General features: G+C 40.5%; 1 protein-coding gene across 16 annotated transcripts in view; it reads right to left on the minus strand.

The window, feature by feature from the left end:
* Positions 1-19,735, minus strand: part of ERC2 (ELKS/RAB6-interacting/CAST family member 2) — a 519,409-nt gene that overhangs the window by 106,446 nt on the left and 393,228 nt on the right. For 7 of the 16 annotated variants that reach the window (XM_033140942.1, XM_033140941.1, XM_033140940.1 and 4 more), the window contains one exon: positions 18,582-18,648. The exons of 8 other annotated variants lie outside the window; for them this stretch is intronic. In XM_033140942.1, the coding sequence (XP_032996833.1) occupies positions 18,622-18,648 (27 nt within the window). In that variant the 3' untranslated portion in view covers positions 18,582-18,621. Of the gene's footprint in view, positions 1-428; positions 451-18,581; positions 18,649-19,735 lie in introns of those variants that run through there. One more of the 16 variants, XM_033140939.1, reaches the window with a different exon arrangement.

Raw genomic sequence — 19,735 nt, forward strand, 5'->3', positions numbered from 1 at the left:
ATCAAAATCAAGTTTAAATACATTCCAATTGTTCCTAATTGCTGCAACAGTCAAGGTTATGTGTAGAATCTACAGCTGCAAAACTGATCATAATTCTATCCAATGGTAAAATGGGGGTGGGGAATCCTTGAACATAGCCATTAAAAGATAAATACATGAATATTTAATTACCAGATGTACCAAACGATGTAATTGTGTTGATGCAGTTCATCACTAAAGGAAGTTCATTGGAGAATTTAGCTTTTTTTTTTTAATTAAAAAAATGGATTAAAGTTCAACATAAAATGTAGCTCTATCCCTAAACAGGAACTCTGAGTTGCTCTATGCTTCCTATATGTTCTTCTTTCATCGCTGTGCTTGATTCTTAGCAGTGGAAAGGCCAAAATCTTGCTGCAATGATTTACATTCAAGAGCCATTCTCCAGGGTATAAACCTATGATGCAAATACAGCTGGTGAAAGAATTAAATAATAATTTGTTTTATACAATTTCCCCAAAATAAATCACTAGCAGAATAAAATTTCCATTCCTCAACAGCATGCAACAAAACAGATAATAATTACTAATTTTCTGAACTTTTCCATACCAAAAAATCTATCAATGGCAAGTTGCTCAAAATGTTCACCTAGAGTCTTTTGCCTTGTTTGCACCAACCTGAAAGCATGTCAAGTCTATGAGAAGCAAAGGAGAAGTAGTATGATCCCCCTGGCACATGTGTACTGGGGTTAAAGTGGAAATGGATCTATGTGCACATAGCCCAAAATATCCCCATAGGGCTGATCTGTACAGTCTGTGTGATCTTTATGGCACACCCTCATTTTGAGCAACAATGATTACATGGATCAGGCCATCACACACTCAACAGAGCAAGCGATGAAGGAGGCTCTTCCTTCAACCCATGCATAAACTGCACATTTTAATGTTAGTGGAGATTAGTTCCCCCATACTCATCAGAAAAGAGTCAATAATGGCCATGATACCCATTCAGTGTTCTACCGGTGCACCTTAAGCAGCTTTTCTATCGAACTGTTTCTTACCAGTTCCCTATTTTGACTTAATGTTAACTTTTACACTTCATTCCAATGTCATTTACAATGGGCCAGATTCAGCAATGGCTTTTGCGAACACAATGACTTTTGCTAGCATAACAGGGCTTTTCTCCCCTCTCCTCCCCACATGTGCCCCCTGCACACACACCCTGCAGTTGGGAGAACCCCCAGAATAGCATTATTTTTTTATTCTTATTTATTACATTTGTATACCGCCCTATACCAGCAAGTCTCATGGCAGTTACAGCATAAAATCACAATAGGAAAACACTAATAATAATAAACCCAATAAACAGAGGGAGGGAGTGTGCAGAGGGGGGAGATCATTCAATCAGACAAGCAAAAATGCTTGAGCTGATAGAGTGAGCTGCTTAGCATTACCTTGAATTCCTCCCATTGTGTTGTCTTATTATCTTAATTACAATCAGATAGACAGAGACACAGATAATAATACCCAAAACAAGAACAAAAATGACCCTGGCCCTTGGGTACATATGACATCATTCACTTTAAGAGGCAAGGGCGTTTGAGGGGGGGGGATCAGTGAACAATACATGACAGTATCAAGGGCATACTCCAGTGGATTGGCATTTGTAATATTCTTGTCCTCTTCTCATGATTGCAGATAGTAGTGCATGACAAATTCTCTAATTTAAGTGGGCTGGGTGCCAGTTTAACTCTTTTTAAAAAAAAACACACACACCCTTGATTGTGCGTTAAATGAGAGGTCAGTGACACTGAACACTAGCAGGTGTAATAACAATGGCAGGCCCTTTGTAACAGAAATGCAAACAAGAATTGTCCGGAGGACATTCTGGACATTGCCTGGCCACTTATGGCAGCAAATGATTGACAGCTATGACATCAAGTCAAGGGCAAGTGTCAGGATACTTACCAGGACTTCAAAAAGCTGCATAATAAAAAGGGGCTGCAAACAGCGCCACAATGGAATCGATTATTCCGCTCATCCCACCAAATACAATGCACCAAATGCGAAATGTCATTTGCCAATAGTGAAAATAAATATGAAATCACACGTAAATAGGTCGTGCCAACTGAATTTCAACATCAGTTCTGCTCCTAAGCCAGAAGAACTCACTGTTTTCCCTTTTAGAAGCATGGCAGCTGTCATATCACACCAGAGACAAACTATATAGGGAAATAAGTCACTTTGCTGACAGGCAGTATTTTGAGACAACTAAGCCTCACTTATAACCCTGAACTTGGAAAGGGAATGTTCTTTTTTTTTCACTGAAAGCTGCATACCGGATAAGTAAAGTTTGCTTTCTAGGTGCTAAGCAGATACTTGCTTTTCTCCAGTCAATGGCTTTTACAAGAGAATTTACTTATGTGTTAATCGCCTGCTGGGTGGTGGGAGAATCTCTCCTTTGATCAAAGGGAGAAATGCTGGTTTTACTTTACATCCTGTCTCTTTCTTTCTCTCTCTCTGTCTCTCAACTGGGCAATAGCTGGAGGGATACATTTCAGGACATTTCTTTTATTCCCAGTATTTTGTTACTTATTGCATACTACCACCCAAGGCATCAAGGCTAAAACCAAACACTCTTTGTGGTGCACCCACATGACAGACTTCAAAATGGAAACAATATTTAAGTTAAACCTGTAAGATCAGATTTTCCAAAATCTTGCAACATGGACAGCTTTCGAACACTTCAAAATAAGATCAAAGTTTGACTGGCAAGCTGAAGTAGCAATGCATAAAATTGGGTGGTTTGGGTTTTGTTTTGTTTTTTAAGCCCATGAGTCTCTAATCAAAAGGAGCACACAGGTAAAAAATAATTCTGAAAAGCAATTATTTAGCTTCCCAGTAGTGAACTTTATTGAACATTTTAGCTCTTTAGCTAGTTGTCAGCTCTTTGCCACGATGCCTTACGTCAATCACAGAACATTTTTTTTGGGGGGGGCATTCTTTGCCTTTCAGCTCTCTTTAATATTTTCTTTTTTTAAAAAAAAAACACCTTGTATTTGATAACTTTTTTTCTTTTTGAAAACTATAACTTTCCTGCCCCTTGCCCCTGTAAATGGTGCTTCAAAGAGAACTGTCGCCCATTCGATGGAGGCTTCCTTGATGATCTTAATGCAACCAGTGTCCTGCAAGGAATCCCAACACACTTGAAGCACTGGCTTACTCAAGGGGATATATAACTTATTTCTTAACTGGGTACAGGTTCTACTATGCTCTTGCAGCTGGTCCAGACACTGCAGCTGGTGCAGAATGCTGCAGGCTGGGTGCTGAGTGGTGCTTCTCATCAGCTGTGCTAGGGGATATGCAATGGCTGCTTATTAAGCACCAAAACAGTTTTTAGATCCTTTTACTCACAAAGTCCTATACAGCTCTGGACCAGGTTACCTGAAACACCATTCCCCCCACCACCACCACCCTACACTGCCTGGTAAGGACAACTAACCAGGCATGGCCAAACTTGGCCCTCCAGCTGTTTTGGGACTACAACTCCCATCACCCCTAGCTAACAGGACCAGTGGTCAGGGATGATGGGAACTGTAGTCCCCAAACAGCTGGAGGTTCAGGTTTTGCCATGCCTAAGACCAACTAATGGAACCCAGTTAGTTTTTCCATGGGCTGATTATTATCATGAACTGGTAACTGGTAACATGGAACTGGGGCTTTCTTACTGCTGGCACCAGTGTTGTGGAATGCTCTCCCTGCTGAAAGATGGAGGGGTTATCAGTACTGGCATTCCACTAGTAATTGAAGACACACCTGTTTAGACAAGCATCTCCCTGATCTCCTGACTTCAGACAACAATCAAAGCAGGACAGTCATCTTTTTTAATTGCTTATAGACTTGTAGAGTTGGAAGGGACGCTGAGGACCATCTAGTCCAACCCCCTGCAATGCAGGAATATGCTGCCATCCCATTCAGGGATTGAACCTGCAACCTTGGCGTTATCAGCACCACGCTCTAACCAACCAAGCTATCCACTTGAACTGCCTTGATGTTTCTTCTTGAAATATAACGCGGTATGTGAGTTCTTTTAACAATGATGACAACAACAAAAATGCTCTTTGCCAAGCAGGAAGCTAACTCTCCCACCACCACCATCAGCAGCACGGGAACACAGATGTTCTGGCAAATGGTAGTGACAAGTGTTTCAGGTGGCTGGATACTTATCAGTTCTATGGCCCTCTGTGATTAGTGGCAGAGTAGTACATGCAGGGCCTGACTACTGACACTGACAACATCTGAAAGGGAGGGTGCTCATTCTGTTAACCATAATGCATTGTTGCAGCAAGGAGAAGAGATAGAGTTGCAAAGAGGTGTTTGACACATGATTCTCATGGAATAGCCAGCAGTAACCATCATGGGCATGTTGGTGGGGCAATTAGCCTGAACCGGATGCTCTGGATACAGCCTCTTGATACAGCCTCAGAGCTTTTTACTTCCTCCCTACTGCCAAGCAAGGACCTCCAGTAGAAGGTAGGAATCTCCAGTAGGGTAGGAATTCCTCCCACCCTTCATTGCCACTCTGTGGTTTTAGCCAGGTAATGCATTCAGCCCCTCCATACATGAATTATCATGTTTGCCACCTAAACTGATGAAAAATCATCTGGAAATTAGTAAGTAGAACCATTCATTTCTATATAAGCACAGACTTCTAACATACAAGTCCCTCCCACTATATATAAGGGTCTGGTGATTCTGTTTCAGTGTATCTGAAGAGGTGTACATGCACACGAAAGCTTATACCCAGAACAAACTTAGTTGGTCTCTAAGGTGCTACTGGACAATCTTTTATTTTATTTTTTTATTTAATACAAGTCTGCTCTATGTGATGAGCCTACCAAAAAGCAAAGGAGATGAAATAACTTCTAAAGAATAAATGTCACTGAAAGAGCCAGGAGCATCTTCATCAGTGGACTAAATTGAAATCCCAACTGGATAGTCCCTCAAGGAGACAGAGAGTTTTGGCTGGAAATCTACATGAAATATATACGGTTGTGAATTTACCAGCTGTTCTTGTTTGGCAGCCTCAGCAGCTGAAGTGGTACAATTGTGAAGCTTTAGGGAACTACAGCAACTCATAAACCCTTAGTAAATCCTTGTAAAGTAAAAATTTAAGATCTGTGAGACGGCATAATTCTTTAATTCAATCCCATTGGGATTTGCCACCTAACAAATATGTTCCGAGTTTTAAAGTTCTGTACATGCAATAAAATGAGTTAATTCCAATTTCTCATAGACGTGGCTTGATTCTTACAATTAACAAAATCTAGCATCAGCCTTACTTCCAAGTATTAAGAAGAGATGCCATGGCCCCTCTTTTGTTAAGGACCATCCCCTCCTATGTCATTTGCATTGCCCTGTTTCAGATGAGGGACGATAGAGAAGATGGCATTTCAATAGGAGGGGCAAGATTTACAACATGCTTGGATGTATACAGTATTGTAAGTACTGGCCCAACTATTACCCTTGGTAAAATTTCAAGATACCCTAAATGACTAAGCCCTATGGTCATGGCACTGACCAGAGGGTCAGCAGCCCTAGACCAAATCTTGAGTGCTGCCAGGACTTGGTGTGAGATATAAGTGCTGTTGAGCCAACTGGGAGCAGTGACAATAGTGCTGTTAACCTAAGCATACATGTAAATGGCCAATTGGCAAGAAAACCCAGCACGGTCACATTTGATGTCATAGGATAAAATGAGGGAATTGATAAAGTCAAAAACGTCAAATATTTCCAAAATGCTTGGGAACTGTTTAAAAACACAATATTAGAAACTGAACCGCAGATCAGGAAAGGTACCAAAAGGGCCAAGAGGATGCCAGCCTGGTTAGACAGCAGAGACAAAGAAGTTGGTTGCCCAGTGTGAATATATAGGATACTGGACAGGATGGGCCACTGGCTTGGTCCAACAGAAGCTCCCTACAGTCTTATATATGTGAACTGAGAAATCAGCTGGACAGGAATCCTGACAAAGGAGATGGACAGCCTAATTCTGGGGTAGGCAACCTAAGGCCCGTGGGCCGGATGCGGCCCAATCGCTTTCTCAATCCTGCCTGCAGACGGTCTAGGAATCAGCATGTTTTTATATGAATAGAATGCGTCCTTTTATTTAAAATGCATCTCTGGGTTATTTGTGGGGCCTGCCTGGCGTTTTTACATGAGTAGAATGTGTGCTTTTATTTAAAATGCATCTCTGGGTTATTTGTGGGACATAGGAATTCATTAATTTTTTTCTTCAAAATATAGTCCAGCCCACCACATGGTCTGAGGGATGGTGGACCGGCCCACGGCTGAAAAAGGTTGCTGACCCCTGGCCTAATTGCTACAGTGATCCTTACTCCCCAGCCATTGATATCGAGCCTATGCCCACACTGTACCAAGAATACCATAAGACATAATTAGTAGGGGATCAGTTCTTCCCAGATCGCTCAGCCAGGTATTAGTGATGAACAATGATATTAATATTGTAATATATATTACAATATAACATAATTCATAGTGTAGCGATAGTAACAAGGTAATTTTGGTGTGTTTTGAAAATGTCCTTTAAAAAAAAGTCTACCTGCCCATGCCACATAGCATGTGTGCTGCATAGTGTCCTTTAAGAACACAGGATGAAAGCTAAGCTGTATGCAGACTGGCAAATGCAATCCCATTAAAACCCCTTGGCTAGGGTCCTAAGATAAGTGAATGGAGGGATGTTCATTGAAGAAATGTTTCCCACCTCCTCTTCCCCTTGTGTTCCCCAAAAGCCTCTCTAGAGAGTCAGGGATCCTTCAAAAAAAATTTTTTTCTTGACAGATTGGTTCAGCTTTTATTTTTGTAATAACTTGTTTTCATTATTGAAACTGTATACAACACCAGTATAAGAAAGAATGTACATTTGCTGTAACATTCACAAGACAATGAAGTGAGTGATTTTATATACAAACATCTATTTTCACTCTTTTTAGAAGCAATATTATTCATCTGTACACTGAAGCCCACATTATAATGTTACCAGGGAAAGTAACGGAGATATTTATACTAACGAGTCTTTGCAGTCAGCAGTTTTTAGGTTGGTTCAAAGCATATGTTAATGTTGGAACATATAAATTAATGCTGAAACATATAAATTTAGGGAAGACAGAAATAAACTATACAGCTCCAACATATTTCTTAAAGCTATGACAGTTCTGCCACCTCTTGATTCTCAGAGGAACACAGACCCAGGGTGAGTGCTGGGAATCCTTGGAAAGGGCTTTGTAACAGTATGAAGGGTGGCGGAGGAATATTTTAAATCAATAAATACAGTTGCATTCTTCTCTAATTATAATTATTATCTAATCAAACTATGCCCACCATTACCCAAATTAACTTTTTAACTGGAGAGAGAGTACGGTAACTTAAAGACAAAGTGTGGCAACTTTTCAACGAATTAAAAATGAGGCCTGAAAAAATAATTGAAGGGACCATGGCCTACATAATTGCAGAAAGTGTAAAAATCTTCTTTTGAAAACTGATGTTCATTGTTCATTTTTGTCTTATTAAAAGACAAAACAACTTTTTATATACCAATTCATATTTATGTTTACATACTGCAGTGCAAGAGAAAAATGATACTACATTGCAGTATGCAGTCATTAATTTTCATATTTACGTTTCTACCTATTTATAAAAAATTATTTTACTTATGTTAAAGAAATTTTATAGATGCATAATTCATGTTGTAAACTTAAATAGGGAAAACAGGTAGAGAAAAACGGGACTCCACGTCGCCATCTGGTGGTGCAATGTTATATCGCACATACAACACATTGTTGTTGTTGTTCAGTCGTTCAGTCGTGTCCGACTCTTCGTGACCCCATGGACCAGAGCACGCCAGGCACGCCTATCCTTCACTGCCTCCCGCAGTTTGGCCAAACTCATGTTAGTAGCTTCGAGAACACTGTCCAACCATCTCATCCTCTGTCGTCCCCTTCTCCTTGTGCCCTCCATCTTTCCCAACATCAGGGTCTTTTCCAGGGAGTCTTCTCTTCTCATGAGGTGGCCAAAGTACTGGAGCCTCAACTTCAGGATCTGTCCTTCTAGTGAGCACTCAGGGCCGATTTCCTTGAGAATGGATAGTTTGGTCTTCTTGCAGTCCATGGGACTCTCAAGAGTCTCCTCCAGCACCATAATTCAAAAGCATCAATTCTTCGGCGATCAGCATATCACATATAAATTGTGATATGTGATCACATATAAATTGCTTTTTCTTTACCAGTCTAGTTGAGTCCTGAGTGGCTGGATGGACTCTCTGATAGTGAAATTGAATAGAAGTACGGCAGTTCGAATCCCACGACAGGATGAGCTCCTGTTTTTCAGTCCCTGCTCCTGCCAACCTAGCAGTTTGAAAGCACGTCAAAGTGCAAGTAGATAAATAGGTACCACTCCGGCGGGAAGGTAAATGGCGTTTCCGTGCATTACTCTGGTTCACCAGAAGCGGCTTAGTCATGCTGGCCACATGACCCGAAAGTTGTACGCCGACTCCCTCAGCCAGTAAAGTGAGATGAGCGCCGCAACCCCAGAGTCGTCTGCAACTGGACCTAATGGTCAAGGGTCCCTTTACCCCTTTACTACTCCACCAATTGAAAAGTAATTTAACTATCAGTTTTGCTTGTGCGGAAATAGCTTCTCACAGTTGAAGTCACTGAGCCTCTCACAAATGGTAAGGGCAGAATGCTACAAGGTAAATAGGAGTTAGTCCGCAGATGTGATGTCACAGGTCCACTCCACCCATCTCTACTCAAAACAGAACAGCTGTTTCCCTTGTGTCCCTATAGCAGTGGGTGGGGGCAGTTGTCAACTAGAGTTGCATCCAGGCACAATGGCAATAAAATGTAATTTGCTGGCACCAATCCAACAGCCTGGAGTTAATGGGGGGGCTGTCCTTCAAAACATCAAAGAAACACCAAGGGATCAAACAGCTTAAGGATTAGGTGTTAGACTGTGCTGCAGAGAAGAAGAGGTGAGCTAAAACAGAGGGGACTTTTGAAATGTTTTTCTCACACAACCCCCCCCCTTCTAGCGATTTATGGGGATTGTTTACACAAGGGCAAAGCTGCCCATTCAGTGGGAACAGGGGTAAACACTAGGTGTCCCCAAATTGCCAAAGCAGCCAGGCATGCTCCTCCTCTTCCCACGCTGAGAAGGGGTGACTTTGTGGGCTGCCCTTGAAGCATGAAAAAATGAAGGTGTTCCTGTGTTTCCTCTCACCCAAGTGTGGGCAATGCTGCTTTGTTTGCCCTCAGTGGCACTGCTACAAATCTGTTTGGCTACATAGCATCATGACATCATTGTGCTTTCCAATTGTGATTCCCAATTGGCTACATAGGATCATGACATCATCGTGCTTTCCAATTGTGATTCCCAATTAGCACCGGAGGAGGCGAAACAGAAAAGTGGGATAAAGAAGCTGTGAGTAGCCATGTTAAAGATACATATGGTACTTTTCAAGACATTTTATCCTGAAAATCTGGGGGGGGGGAATCAGTGCAGTTCAAGTTTGAATACTTTTGGGGGTCAACGGCTTTGTGGAGCTGATGCCACAACATCAGAGCACATTGAATAAAAGAAAGAAAAATGCCACACAAGGGATGCTCCATGGGCAACAAAGCCTAGCAGTGATGTTCCTTGTAATAATAAATAATCCCTTCCAATTTCTACATGAGGGTTTCGCTCCCACCCCAAGTATAATAGCAAAGTTTCAACATAACAAACACTTATACCACTTGAAAAATTGCACATTCCATAAGGCCTCTGGTCTCCGGACAATACTGTAACAATACTTTTCTGCCTAACTGAGCACAGAACTGGCATCCACACACTTTATGAGAAAAACGAATTGGACATTTCTGGCTCCTTCCTCCAGCTTTCACCCACTCCATTGAATGCTACAAATACTAGTTTTAATATGGTCATGCCCCCCCCCCAACTACTAAATCTGAAAAAAAAATCTGCAATCATATTTATCTTAAATGATAAAAATAAGTGGTTTTACATATAATACGATTACTTGTATCTAGAAAAAGAAATAGGTTAAATTTAATGTTCTAAGACACACATGACTAAAGTAAACTTACTTGGAAGTAAGACTGGCTGAATTCCGTGGGACTGACTTCCAAATAACATGCATAGGATCAGATTGCATGCTTCCTTTTAGGAATGCAGCACTTTAAGTTCCGTGTGGTAGATTCTGCATGCCTAGCCAAGCTACAGAAGCATCCCTTCCAAAACCAAATCCCTCACACTGCATAAAAAGCATTCCCAAAGCTCAAGTGAATTTTGGGAAGAGCCTCTTAAGGCAGCAAGTGCTGTGGTTAAAAAGAGAGGTGGAGGGGGATAACTCCAGTGTGAATATGGAAGCATTTGCACACGTCGAAGGAGCTCTTTGGAAACCATAAGCAGCTTCATTGGTTACATGTGGAGTGCCAACATAAAGTTGGTGTGTGACTGAAATCCTTTAATATCTTTACCATCAAAGCCAGGGTGCACTCTACAAGCACCCTGGTAATAGCATCATAATGGTGATCTGACTCAATTTCCAGAAATTGCATAGAATAAGCTTTTACCATGGTCTCTGCACCAGTTGAGCACACCAATGTAATGTGGTTCCGCCACGTATTCCAGAGACTGGACTCCAAGTTTACCTTTTATCAAAACACTAATGTTTATGCCACAGCAACCAAAGCAGTTCAAACAGCGCAAAATTCTCATTCATGTAGCATATTTGGAAATGTGAAGTTTTACTAATTTTCTGTTCTGCCGAGTATCAAATTCAGTCCTAAGCATGCTGATCCCAAAGTGTAGCTGCAAAATTCAGTTTTGACTTTTGACAGATAAAAATAAAGGAATGAATCAGATGCAAACTCTTCTAAACAAACCTGGCATCTCCCATAAACATTTTTTAAAAAAATAAATAAATAGGTTTTTTTTAAAAAGTTGCCAAAAACATTTCTGACTTCATGAAATGAATACTGTAAATAATTTCCATCAAATTTTGCAGTATGAGATCTACAGCTGCTAATTTGAACTGTTTTCATAAGTCAATAAGAGCAAAAAGAGAGAGCCTGCTAGAGCAGGCCAAGGGCCCATCTAGCCTAGCAACCTGTTCTCACAGTGACCACTGGGGGAAACCCAGAAGCAGGACCTGAGCAGAATAGCACCCTCCCCTCCTCAAGTTTCCAACAACTAGTCTTTATAAGTGTTGTAGCCTCCTTCTGCCTTCTTCTTTTACATTAGTTCATCTCTGTTATCTTTAACACACAGCAATACTGGTTTAACAACTAGAAGGAAAAGAAGGCTGCACCACCTGAGGAATTTCTTAATTCTCATGCCCCTGACCCTACTACTACCTCACCCTGCTCCATCCTGGCAAATGCATACCCATCAACTGCATTGGAAGAAAGGGGAAATCCTGTGTGTGTCCCCCAGTATATGGTGGCCATTTGGTGCCGAGTTATTGCCCCCCAAGCTGTTTTTAAGGTCTGTGATCTTGCATGGTGCCCCAAAATGAACATTTATGGGCACCGTGCCCCCAGAAAGCTATTTTTCCGGATCCGCAATCTCTCACGGGTTACATGATTTGTGTGGGAGTGCAGACCCGGAAGATGGTGTCCCAAATTTGGGCCACATCATGTTGGAGGGTGTGCAAATGCACCGCCAGCAAGAGGGTACTGTTGCTGATGCTCTATAGACCCCACCCACCATCATTTACTGCTGCTCGGCTTTAAGTGAGAAACAGACACTCATGGCTTCCATAAACCTGGCCTAACAGAAGCCTTTTTGAAATTACCAGGGTACATGAAAATCTAGTTAGAGAAGCTCCATTCTAGGCATAAAGGGTGGGAGAGGGAACCTGCTATTGTGGCAGGGGAAATTGTCAGCCCATTCCATTAACCCTTTGAAAAAAAATTCCCCAAACTGACATCAATTTCAGAACTTCTTTCTGCCCCACTCCCAAAAAAGTTTGTTTAAGCCAAACCTTTTTTCCCTTGAACTTTTTAGTAAAAAACTTTTCCTGATTTAATTTCCTATCCAGAGTTGGAAAATAGGCTGTTTATATGTATAATAAATGAAAGAGGTGTGAAGTACTATTAAATCTGAACACAAAACTCAAGCAGATTAAGTTTCGAATCACTATTCCAGATGAAAAATCAGCACCCCAGAGTTTTAAGAGGCCACACTGATAGAAGTCCTATAAAATACATTCTTACTGAAGTAGACTGACTTCAAAAACGTAGTTCATGCACCATTTTAAAAGAATGTGACTCTGCTTCAAAAGCAACGCTTGTCATCTCTCTGAGCAAGATCCGTGCCAGCAGCAAACAATACAAGGCAAATGGGAAACACCCTTCGTAATCACAAAGATTTTCATAGCAGGAATTTGTACAGAGTATTTTTGTCAAACATGCAATCATGTCGAAGTTCAATGTAAATGAAAGAAGAAAAGCAGTAGTTAATTCCACCACATCCTGAGACATTCCTGAAGGTGTACCAACCAGTGCTGCTATTGCACCTAGTTACATATCAAAACAACACAAAGAATAGACCTGACAGAAGAATATATATTGCAGAGCATAGGGTTTATATTTGTGAACTCCTTTCCCTAACCTGCAAATAGTCGAAAAGTCTGGATTGCGTTGCGGCCAGTGGGGGGGGATGATACTGAGAATAATCAACTGTCAATTTTTGTGTGATTTACTTAGTTGTTCAATATAAGGTTCTCCCGGATTGAACCTATTTTTGTACTCACACAAAGCAACCTGCCTACTGGTTTATAGGTATGTTAAAGTATTTCTTAGTTTGGCACTCTTGCCTTCAGAAGAATTTATGGGGGAATGATGCTCAATTCATCATATATCATCTAAGTGTTATGATCCCAATGAATCTACGTTCCAAACCAGACTTACAAACACAGTGTCATAAACATTCAGAACCACTTAGCTTTACATACATAACGAAGTACTATCTGTGTGTGTGTTGGGGGAGGCGGGGACTAATGGATCAAATGGTATTAGTAATTCTGATTCCAGTCCTAGACAAGGTGGCACTTAGCAAGCAAATTATGATATACAGCGTTCATCCAAATGCTTCTTGCAGTGATCAAGGCAAACCTTCTGTCTTTTTCAAGAGACTTCAGGGAAGTCTGGATCCAGCTCTGACAGTTCTCAGTAAGATGTGCAGGCGAGTTAATTACTGAAAGTGACTGCACATCCTGTTACTTTGACAAGCAAGGAGCTAATGGATTAATATAATATAGCAGGGGTTTACTTACATACCGGTATATTGTAAAGTTTCTGCTTCTGAAAGACAAGCAGGGTCCGACTGAGCCTGCGGAAATCCATACTTTTATATTATATACAGCGTATATATATCTCAATATATCATATCATATTAATAGCATGCTAATAAGTTTCATCTTTCTTGCTTTATGATCTTCTCATGAGAGAATGAAGATGTACTACAATGCAAATGTTCTGAATTCAACAAATGTGTCAGCAAATCTAATGGAGTATTTATTAATATGTAATATACTGCATTTCCAGAACCAAAATTTGTGGCTGGAAACAAAGTACAAGAAGGACAGAGGAAATAAATGAATTTGGAGTCCAGATTAAATTATTGCATCCTAAAATTATTTCCCCCACTCTTTAATTTAATAATAGAGAAATTGATCATTTTTGTGAACATCTATTGTTTCTCTCTCTCATTTTCATTATTCTTTTTTTTATGTAAATGTGTCCCTCTGGTAATATAAAAAAGGTCTGTCATTCATATAATATGAACTGAATTTAATTATACACAAGACACAGTTGGTTTCTTGGAATCTTGTTCTTTTCACTGGATTGGAGAAGTCTGTTGAAGATCATGTCCAATATATTCATGAGCCTCTTGGGAGATTTTACATTTTAGAAGCTGAAACCATCTGTTCAATTTAATGCGAGGTACAGGATGTGATCCAGAAGGGAACACACACACACATTCTGGACACACACCTACGTTTTCTGAGTTACATTTTTAGAAGTTCTACTCAAAGAAGCCTCAAACTTCCCTTAAAACTTCTCCTGAGTTGAGAGCTTTCAGCAGGATAAATGCCCCCCAGGTTCCCTTTTAAATTGAACTTGTGTCATTTCGCAAATTGCTTCTTGAACTCGGAGAAGTTTAAAGAGCAGTTTGAGGGTTCTGCAAAGGCATCTTCCGAAAAGGTAAGTGAAATCCATGTCTGCACACAGTATGTTCAGTCACCTCCCTGAGGCTGAAATAGCTTTTCCAGAGAATTAAAGCTGGTATGATAAAACCTTCATTGCCTTAAGTCCTCACGTCTGAATTTTTTTAAAAAGATGCTTCCTCAGTATTAATCCAAATATGCTTGGCCAAAGATGATGGTGAGACCAAAGAAAGTAGCTGAAAAGCTTGGTTTCAAAACAAAGTAGTCCTTCTTAATAACTTTGTGGATCTAAATTATATGAATACCGGTATGTTTAACATTTAACATTAAAGATGCGCTATGGTTGCTCATTTCTTTTTGCTATCTTAAGTAATTGCCTAGTAATAGAACAAACACAAAACACAAAACAATGCATTGGTCTGACATCCCAGTATTAAAAACCTTTCTGAAAATAAACCCACCCTTTTCAATTAAACTTGATTTCAAATAAATATTAATGTTATTTTAAAAATAAATGGCCGTGTTGGTACCTTTTTGATCTGTGGTATACTTTCTCGTAAACTTCTATTTTTGTGATTATGACCAAACCACAAGCATTCTAGAGAGATTTGACCCTCTTCACTTTCCCTTTCAACTTTTGACCCTTGGAGACTCCTGTGTAAATGTAGGGCCACCACAGTCAGTTCAGGCAGAAAGATTGTTCAGCAGTGGGGTGGTGGTACACAAACAGAATCAACTGTCTAGTTCCTGATACCCTGTATCAAATAAAGGCATTCAAACTCAGTGGGTTGATGGGTCTATGTAACTGGTGGGCTTAACTGAGATAGATAAATGTCACCATTCTCATCTACCACTGCACTAAGACCTCAGTGATGCAAGCCAGGTCAACATAGTTATTCAGAACTAAATCGTGGATAAGAGGAGATTTCTCTTTTGGTGACCTGAAAAAGCAGAATCTGCAGGCCCAATGGGTAATTGATATGGCAACCCTGAGAACCTCAACTGAGTGGTAGACCAGGTGAACAGATAGCTGTACGGTATCTATATCCTTTCTCCTCACCTGATTCAACAGTTACCAATCACAAAGTCTTCCTCTTCCCTAGATGCACTGAATATGGGGTATCTCCTCATCCTTACTAAAACACAGTCCATCACATAACATCCACCGGATATAATTGGTGCAGCAGCACATGGAACAAGCATTAGATGAAATATCAACACTCTCAGCTACTCCTGCTGACCCAGCAGCTGTGAGCACTGGTCTTCCCCCGATGCTGATGGTGGGCAAGAATTCTGCATCTGCCTGTCTTAGAACAGACTCTGGATCATAACACACCGATTGGTCACAATGTCCTATTCTTCACATCTATATTCATTTAAAACAGTTTTACTACACCTCCTCCAAAGCTCCAGATGGCTTACAAAACATCTAAAATTAAACTTATAAACCTCATAGAAAATCATTACAATTCATCAGATAAATTTTGATTATCTCCTGTAACAACAACAAAATAAATACTGAGAATATTTACTCAGTAAATTTTATGTTCTACATAAGTGCCTGTGCTCTTGGGGGGTTGGGGGAGGAGAAAGGGTCACTGCAGCAAACGTCTAATGTCTTAGCCAAAGCTATGAAAGCCTCACATCCATTGTGAAGGAGAATGGGGAAAATAATAAATAAATCTACATTTCAGAATAATCTGGGGAAATGAAAGCTGCTGCTTTCAGCTTTGGATTCATACCAGGCTCCTGTTGGCATAGCAAAAAAGGTATTCATCAAGATTCTGGAATAAAACAATATGGTGTAAATTACACTGGCAACCCAACAAAGGAATGGAATCCTATTGGCTGTTTTGCCCAAATACTTCTGCACCTGGAAAGCAAACAAAAATCTATTTTGTGCATCCATGTGCACACAATGAGATGTAAAATCAGAATGTCGCTTGAAAGCAGCAAAATGAATACTTATTGCAGTAGCACAACTCCCTTCGTAAGGAAAGCTTTATAATTACACATAGTATTGTATAAAAACAAACAGCAGACATTTAGTAGAAAATCACATTAACAAAGCTGGGCTCCTTTTCAATATATTTCTCAACAGTAGATGAGAGAAAAATCAGGAGCTAAAGTATAACAATTTAAGTGCTGGTAAACTTTGCCACCACATGTAACCTGGGTATTTTCCAGCAGATAATTAAGGAAGCATATATACATCTTCTAAATTTCAACGACACTTACACATGCTTAACTGTATATGGGATTGTCCGCTTTCCTCTCTGTGTGAAATTTAGTAGCACATCTCACAGAACATACAATTTGCATTTATATCTGCAATATATAACTATACATTCAAATATTGTTCTGGTTTTGATAGCCACACCATATGTTCGTAAATATCCTCTCTAACAAGAACACAAATATGTGTCACTTTGAAAATAAAGCCCAGAAATTATCAATGTTACTAAGTCAACAACTTCCAGTCAACATACACATGGCTTCAGTTGCAATTCATTCTTAACCAGCCCCATATTTTACACTGTACAAGGACTGAAGGATCAGTAACCTTTAATCTTCCCACTGATGCACTCCTGCTTTATCCAAGCCAAAGGGACCACCCAGACTTCTGTTTTATTCAGGAACGTGTCATTGATACATTAAAAGTGCATTTGAAGTAGATTTATAATGGCCCATTCACACACCCTCCCACTTTATCAGTTATTCTGTGATACTTCCCCAGCAATCCTGCATCATTGCATCAGTAGTTTAATTCCACCCATGCCACTGCCCATGTTCCTGCCGCCCCCCAATTCCCCACCTTTTCCACCAGAATGCCAGTATAGGGCACCAACAGGAAGTATGTGGAAGTAGCACAGCAGTACAAGCTTCTCCCCTTTCTTGTCTGATCTTAGCAGTTTCATGGAAATCCATGTCACCTCCCCAGCTCAAAAGATGAGAGGAAGGCTGGTTCAACCACACTGGAACAACCTGGTAACCACCTCAGTGGCCGCCAAGCCACAAAAAAGGTGGGGGTGGGGGTGGGAGCTTAAGTTGCTCTACTTTTGGGGGGGGGTGTTTATAAGTGTCCCATAGATGCTTTATTTAATCAGTACATCACTTTACTGACAGTACACTCATCACACACACTCACACACACTTATGGTCCCTCTTCTACGGCAGATGCAGCACAACACTTTTTTTTTCTTATGTGAATGGACTTGAAGACTTTCAGAAATCCTCTCCACAAAAGGCCGTTCCCTCCAAAGTAGTGTCATTCAAGCTCCAGCGCATGGCTTGTCAGGGGCTTGCTAGGTGAAGAGGTTGGGGCTGGAGACTACAATTTTGGGCTTGGCCAGCCAGGCCAGCCTAAGGTTGCTGACCTCCATGCCCAATGACACTTTGAAAAATATTTTCCAGTCAAAAGGACAGAACTGTCAATATACACCAACGTTCCACAACTTCCATGCTTTCATTAAACATATGAGTAAAAGGCATTTTTCTTTGTGTCTGTAGATGGGGGCATAGAAGCCCCACTCCTGTGCACATTGCCCTGCACACTCAAGTCCCCAGCCATCCCCGTGTTAAGCGATAAAAGTCTGCAAGGGGCTTCTACTTACAGAATGCCTCAGGTGAGCAGGGACCATGCCTTACCATGGGCTACAAGCAGAGGATTCCACTCACTTTCAAATGAACTCAAGAAAAGGCTTCCTTCAGGCCTTCCCTGCTCACCACACTAATGCGTGGAGACTTAAAGCACAGGGCGATATGCACAGGGACACTGTGGCGAGGCTTCTGTGAGTGCCCCTGCCCCACCTACAATAGCATTCCTATATTGAATACATAACAAGGTATGTGCTATATAGTTTATAAAGTTCAGTGTACCCCATTTGCTTTAGAGCACTACAGAACAGAAGTGGCAGTTTCCCCTACATCAGAAATAATCACCCCTATTTTTATATTTGACATACTTTACTTGTGCAGGATTATTATTTGCCAATGAGATGGCCATCTCTTAAGCTGCACCAAATAAGACACTTCAGTGCAATTTACATACCATCATCATTGGTATAATCTGTCTGAAGGCAAAAACCCTGATAACTGCAATAAATGACGTAAATAAATTGGTGGTGGTGGTGATCTTAAATTTATCTTCAATAACATGGTACCATACCATTATAAATCAGAATAATCACAGTTAACTATGGTCATCCACAACTATTCAAAACTATTGTCAACCTGTCACTCCAGTTAGATGCTAAAACATTTATTTAATGTTCATGAGATACGCCTGTCCATGTAGCTCACAGTTCAGACAATATGAAATTGCATCTAAATAGAGAATAAAAATGGTATCTCACCCCTCAAAACAAAACTGGAACTTTGGCTTATAGGAACCGCTTAGGCCCATATTCCCTCCTCATCATCCTGCCAGCCAGACATTAGAAGGTGTTAGCATTGGAATGAAAGAAGAAACGGTTAGTTACGGTGGTGCAACTGAAGATACAACGATCTTCAATGGTGAAGGCATTAAAGTTTTCAAAGAAAATGTTATGAAATTTAAGCAGCAGCTATGTTATATCACAAGCAACAAAAGCAAGAATATAATAAGTCATTCCGTACATCCAACTGCAACTGTGAATCAAAAGTGGATTGTACAATTCAATAGCAATGGTTTGCATATAAAAACCAATTAAGACTATTGCAGAAAGAGTCTAAGGCTGAAATCCTATGCTCACCTACCTGGAAGCAGCTGCCATAGATCTCCGTGAGGCTGACCTCTGAACCGACATGTATATCACAGGCATATTGGTAATTACTACAATAATAAAAGCTTTCCTTTCAGGAAGGCACAGACATATATGACACAACATGATAAAGAATGAGATAACTTAGTGAGGCAAGTATATTCTTACATAAAGTCAATCCAAGTCATTACTAATGCGGTGTCAAAAAGGCCTCCTGCATTTTTTTCTTGACCATTCTCCATCAATTTATCACAAGAGAAATCACATCCAAAAATAATGAAAGGGGAGAGGAAACATTGGTGCAATGCTCGTAGGTGTGATACAGGGGTTTCTGTGACTATTTTATTTCCAAGGTGACCAAAGGGTGTTTGTGATGTCCATTATTTCATTCTACAAATCATCTCTTTGAACTCTTCATGAAAGAGAATAGGGAGGCTGAACACTGTGCTCCTGGTTTTTCTGGTCATGTTTCTTTTTAAGTGAAATCTTTTTTTACTTTTAAAGAAAGAAAGAAAAACAGTGACTGCACTAATCTCAGGTGCTCAGCAGTCAGCTTCCCCTGTTTCCTGTGTTTCAGTTCATGAGGTAAATTCTTTCACTGGGCTTTTTCAGATCAAGATGCAGGTAGCTCGGGTGGCATGGAAAGAAAAACACACATACAGTTAAAGCCATGACCGTCTTGCAGTGATAAGCTGAGTTCAACCCCACAGAAAATGTAAAGAAATGCTTAAGTGGTCTGAGAAACCGGGTGGATGTAGGGAATGGAA

This window comes from Lacerta agilis, chromosome 2 (assembly GCF_009819535.1).
Source record: "Lacerta agilis isolate rLacAgi1 chromosome 2, rLacAgi1.pri, whole genome shotgun sequence".
NCBI classification, from domain to species: Eukaryota; Metazoa; Chordata; class Lepidosauria; order Squamata; family Lacertidae; genus Lacerta; species Lacerta agilis.